Source organism: Sciurus carolinensis, chromosome 10 (assembly GCF_902686445.1).
Source record: "Sciurus carolinensis chromosome 10, mSciCar1.2, whole genome shotgun sequence".
In the NCBI taxonomy this organism is placed as follows: Eukaryota; Metazoa; Chordata; class Mammalia; order Rodentia; family Sciuridae; genus Sciurus; species Sciurus carolinensis.
Window position 1 is genome coordinate 97,635,871 of NC_062222.1, and position 6,000 is coordinate 97,641,870.

Genomic DNA, 6,000 nt, shown 5'->3' on the forward strand with positions numbered 1-6,000 from the left:
AGATTTGCCCCAGTTGAGGCAGCTTATAAATGACAAGGCAAAACCCAAATTGCAGGGCTTCTGACTATACATCCTGGGCCTTTTTTGGCTTTGATTGTTTTTGTTGTGACTTCCTACTTCTACATACAAGGACCCACATTTGGAAGTCATTGTCTGATTGACTATGCTTCATTCGGTAATAGCAGTGCTCCAATATTACTTTGTATAAAATTTGGATCTTTAGGAAATAAAGTAAAAGAGTGTGTGTGGCTTTTCTCAAGACATTAGTTGCTTTCTATACCACGAAATCTCCAGCCCAGATTCCTTCGAAAAATGAAATTTTGGGGCTGGGGTTGTGGCTCAGTGGTAGAGCACTTGCTAGCATGTGTTGGGCACAGGGTTTGATTCTCAGCACCATGTTAAAAAATTTTAAAAAAAGGTATCGTGTCCATCTACAACTGAAAATATTAAAAAAAAAAAAAGAAAAATGAAATTTTGTTATATTTTCAAAATGAGGAAAAGCCTCTAAGGCATTTTGCAAAAATATGATTTTAACCTTAGAGAGCAAAAATGAGAATTATAAAGATCCTGCCCCTTGGATAGTGGACAACTTCAGCAGATTTTATGTGAACAGTATGATGGATAGGGAAAAAGTAATGTTGGATAATACATTGGTTTTTTTAGACTTCTAGGTTGCTCCATGGGAATCCTTCAACTCAACTCATCCTCTCTGCTGCGTTTCCACTACAACAGAGCACCTTCTCTCAGTCACATCACCAGCAACACCAGTCTCAGCAACAGCAGCAACTTAGTCGGCACAGGACTGACAGTTTGACTGATCCTTCTAAGGTTCAACCACAGTAGCACACGTGCTTCCTCCAACACCAAAGGAGGAAGGTGATGGTCTATAAACAGTTGCTCAGATGACCTGAGGATAGGAAGAAAAGTTCCAGCAGTTTCATGAGATACAGTATTGAATGTTCTAGTTCCTGGAATTAGTTGGTAGGGAAAATGCTGCCTAGTGCTACAGATGTACATTAAATACCAGCCAGCAGAAGATGATCATAGGGACATAGCCAATTCTGACAGTGTTTCAGTTGCCCAGATATTTTTTGATGGAAAAAGAGTATATTGCCAAATGTTAAGAAGCTCAGCTATGAGATGACCTCCAGTGAATCAGAAAGGCACTAACATTGTTAGTCACTTTTAGTGGTCTGTGCCTGTTATCAAGTGTTACAGAGGACACACCACTGCCATGTCAGGGGTTTGCTTACAGTGATGCCATGAAGATAATCCAGTAGTCAATAGCCCCCACCTTAAACCCTTTTCCTTTTTCAGATAATGATGGAACAGTAATTTCAGAATGTTTTGTCATTTAAATTTTCTGTATACAGATACTGTAAAAATGTGTATATGTCTGGATGAAGGAGAGAAAGCAAAACATTGTGTAAGCTGCATGAAGGCATTCTCTCTTCCGTATGAGTACATTTCATTAGATTCTGACACCATGTACAAACTGATACATCAGCCTCTTTTTCCTTTTGTTTACAGCATAATAGTGTTCTATTCACTTTTCCAGGGCACAAGTCTTTTTGTTCATACTTTGGCTGTGATGTCACAGTTTGTTCAGTGAGGTATGATGTGCTGCTGGGAATGAATTTTTTTTCAGGTTAAATTATTGATACAACAGGATTTTCAAGTTATTCAGAAATATCCCTCACTTCATTATTGGTGTTTGAAAATAGGATTTGCACTGCTTTATTTTAGATGGTTGGGAGTTTGATCACATATTTTGATATATTTCATTGTTGCAAATATTTATGTAAATGGTTTTCAACAAGCCTGAAAGTAATTTCAAGAATGTTTCAGTTATAGGAATAAAATTTGCACACAAACATTTTAGGCACTTTTTAACATTCCCAGTGTTGGGAATTTTAACTTTTAGGATTTGTTGGAATCTTTTTATTATCCTTCACAATTTCAATGCTTCTTTTAGTCAGAAATGATTCAGGGTTATTTGAGGGGGGGGAAACCCATAGTGCCTTGATTTTAATTCAGGTGATAATTCACCATCTTGAACTTATTGTCTGATTTCAGTAGCAGTTTTGAAACCTTAGTACATTTTTAACAGCATGTGGGTGTCAGTGTCATAATTCTCCTATGTTCCTATGAAGACTGCTGCAAGTCTCTTGGACTAGGGTACAAATAACTTAGAAGTAAAAGATAACAACCTAACACTATAACAGTTTAATGTGATCCCAAATTTGTTTCCTAAATTAGCACCTTCCATTAAAACTAAATAGCCATTTAAGAATTGCCAATAAATATTTGCTCAATGTGTTGATATTTTTAACCATAAAAGGGCAGGAATTGGCTTTACCTTCCCTATAACATCAGAATATTGTAACCCACATGCTTTCTAAATATGAACTAAGATTTCATCTGGCAATATCATGTTCTAAAGGTAATAAATTTCAATACAAATTACATATATTAAAAATAGCAATTTTTTTTAGATTTTATGGTACTAATACTGAAATTTACAACTAAAGATTAGTGGAAATTTCTTATTACAGTATAAAAAATTATTGCTGAGAAAGGGGAGAACAAATATAATAAATCAAAATTGACCTTAAAAGAAATGTATAACAGAATTGAAGTTGTTAAACAGAAATGGTTTTAAGCAATGAAAATAACCTACTGCAGAATTACTAGATAAAAGACTCAGGGGAATGGTAGGTCAGTTCTCTGTCCTTAGCTTTGCTATCATCCTTGAGGGACATAATGTTTTTCTGTGACAAAACAAAACAAAACCATACCTGTCCATAATTAAATTAGAAAATTAATGCTGTAGAAGAAAACAACCAAAGAAAATGGTACCTACCCTTCTACAAAAGAAGTGCAACTAGATACCAGTTAATGATTAACATATCATGGAGTTTTAACTAAATGATCATCCAGAAGAGATTCCTGGCATTCCCATGGATGTCAAGAATGGTTGTCAGAACGTGTATACCTGAGCATACATGCACAAGGCTAATCAGTGTTGTAAAAGATGGCAACAGCATTGCTTTTCTCCCCTTCCAAATTGCCTTTCTTGACCTTATGCCATTCCATATAACTCTGAGTTGTGCCTCATTTATTTATTGGCAATACCTAGTGATATGGACTTAGCTAACAAAAGATATGAACTATTATGTTAAGGCTTGCCCTCTGAGTACCATACTTAAAAGAAAGATCATGAACTGTAATATGTACTTAACAGAAAAAAAAGGCCACAAGGTAAATCTGCAGATTGTTTATTTAACTCACATTCAACTCTTAACTCCTTTAAATATTTTCCATCTTAACTAATATTTGGGAAAGAAAAAAAAATTTGTCATAATTCCTGTTGTTCATGATTCATCTTTTTCCTGCTTGAAATTCACAGTTGCTAAATTTAAAGAGCAGCCATGCTTTTCCTTTGCCATCAGGAAGGAAAGTTATGTTGAAAAAACTAGTCAGCACCAGCTGCCTCTTCTTTCTTTACTTTGGTTTCCTTGTGCTTCTCTTCAATTTGGGTTGCAAAGCTAGTCCTGTCCCCTTCCCTGTGAGACTTGAGCATTCAGATGAAGATTCAGCACTTGTTTGTTTTTTATTCCACTTCCATAACCAAAGTTGTTAATTCAAATCCCAAACCTAAATCATGAAACTATATCAAACGGGAACACTTTTCAGCTTCCCTCTGCTTTACTCTCACAGGGATTCAATTTCTCTTAAAAACATTTTATTCTGGGTGGCACTTTTTACGTAAGAAACTGTGGAGGTAAAGGAAAGATGCCAGCCACCGTGCAGTTATTCTGTGGACTGCTGTGGCACAGTGTGAGCCAGTATTGCCTAACGAATACAGATGAGAACCGCAGGGATCAATAAAGTTGCTGCTGAGAGTGATGTCACACCAGAACCTAGACACTTGAAAAGTACTTGTTTTTGAGTGGGAAATATGGGCGGAAAAGCAAATGTGGTGAATGGGGTGGAAGGGGTGGCATAGTGTGAAAGTAAATACTACAGTTCAGTTTTCTGAACTATATCCTAAATTCAGGGGGTAATTTTAGAGTGCTGTGCTCTGCTTTGTCACTTAGATGTGGCTTAGGAATGTACTAGTAATAAAAGGATGCCAGTGGTCTTGACTAGTTTGTTATAGAATACTCAGTGCAGAAGTGAGTGTGTTTGAATTCTTCAGATGTGCTGTAGTTGTTGGTTGTTGCCTTAAAGCAGTCTCTTGAAGTTAGGAGCACTGAAGCAGTCCAGCTCTGTAAAGGGCATTGTGTTGAATGAAGGGAGATGAACCCTTGTTCAAGAAGCCTTAGAAAGGGACCCTGAAAATAGTAGGTAGAAATGCTTTTCAACTGGATAATATTATGTTTGAAAATGTTTCCACTACATTGAGGCAAACTTTCAAGTGGAATACAGATAGCATTTAACTTTTGTTTTTCTACTTTTTTCTATTTCTTTGGTGATCGAAGATTTGTAGGTGAACATTTATGTAAAGCTCATTCAAGTCTACAACCTTTCCTATATCTGTGGCCCTGTTCTTAGTCCCATGGAAGTCCCTGTTGGAAGGTATAAACACTGGATATTAATGTTGCTGAGTGCATCTAGCCAGGAGAAAGCTAATTGGAACTTTTCAGTGGTAGAGAAGAAACAGCACAAAGGCACTTGCCATTTTAATAGTGATTTGGACAAAGAGATCTTTTAAGTTTGTCTTGATTGGATGAGCATTCTTCTAAAAGGAGCTTCTGAAGTCATTGCAAAGGAAAAGAGTCGACTATTTTTATAGCATATTTAATATATTTGTATATAACTATGAGTATAGTAGGAACCCTCCACATGCTTCCCACTTTTCTAATTTCCTCCCCTTTTTGCCATAGCCCTAGTATAGCCTCTTCCGCATGGGTAATGTGCCTATTGTCAGCCTACCAAAAGATAGTGCTGCTGCTTTTTGAGACAGGTGAGAAGACCAGACTCTCATGCCTGGGGATCCTTTATGGGAGGAATAGCACACACTTAACATACCACAGTCTAAAAGCATCATTTTGAAATGTAACAAGCACTTTATTGCAATTATTCATTTTGATAAAGTTTATCTTAGGCATTAACCATTTCTAAAGGATCCCCAAATCATCACTTAGGTGAAATTATAAAATGACACATTTCTGAGAAATGTTTAGATCCAGTGAACCGTCGTAGGTTTATGGGAGTGATCTTAAGATAGCCAAATGAACTCTGACTTTTGTTTTGAATGTGGTGGAATCAAGAGACTGTAGATGCCTAGTTCCATTTAAACACTATTGTAAACCTATCTTGCCTATTGTGTGGACACCAAAAGAGACCAATGAGCCTGTTTATTTTCAGAGGTCTAGGAAAATTGCATCCATGTGAGTAGATGTACAGAACTAATCTAAAAGTGATTGGTAGTGATATTTTAGAATACAGTAATTTCAAGAATTATTCTGAGTGTTTTAAATGTGCCCTGAAATGTTGGCATGTCATTTCAGCGTTTCCATTTGAATTCTCTTGTAATATTTTTGCACAAAAAGAACTGAGAAAAAGAAAAGTATAATTTGGTCTTATTTTAATGTCTCCTGTGGAAACACTGGGGATAAATTTTGTTGGTATAGTTATTAATTCAGGATATTTAAAACAGTGTTGAACAGCTCACAAGAAATTAAGCAAACTTGGATATTTAAAAATTAAAATACTTTCTTTCCATGTGACTGTTTTGCATAGTTTTTTTTCCCCCACTTTCATAACACTACATTCCTTGTTTTTCTTAATACTTTGCAGGTTTTGAGTATTTAACAATGTTTTGTAAACTGACTGGGTTTTTCCTAGGGAAATGTTCTTTAGTGTAATAGGATATACTTACATTGTTTCTGAAGAGACTATTAAGTGAAATTCCATCACCACCACCAGCAAACACTGAGGTGCTGCATTAGACAATCAAAATAGTAAGTATTTATGAAAGTATTTAGAAAGTGG

General features: G+C 36.0%; 1 protein-coding gene across 21 annotated transcripts in view; it reads left to right on the plus strand.

Moving 5' to 3' along the window:
- Clock (clock circadian regulator) overlaps positions 1-5,735 on the plus strand; it is a 105,444-nt gene extending 99,709 nt beyond the window's left edge. For all 21 annotated transcript variants that reach the window (XM_047565737.1, XM_047565723.1, XM_047565720.1 and 18 more), the window contains one exon: positions 664-5,735. In XM_047565737.1, the coding sequence (XP_047421693.1) occupies positions 664-843 (180 nt within the window). In that variant the 3' untranslated portion in view covers positions 844-5,735. The remainder of the gene's footprint in view (positions 1-663) is intronic.
- Positions 5,736-6,000: the final 265 nt, after the last annotated feature.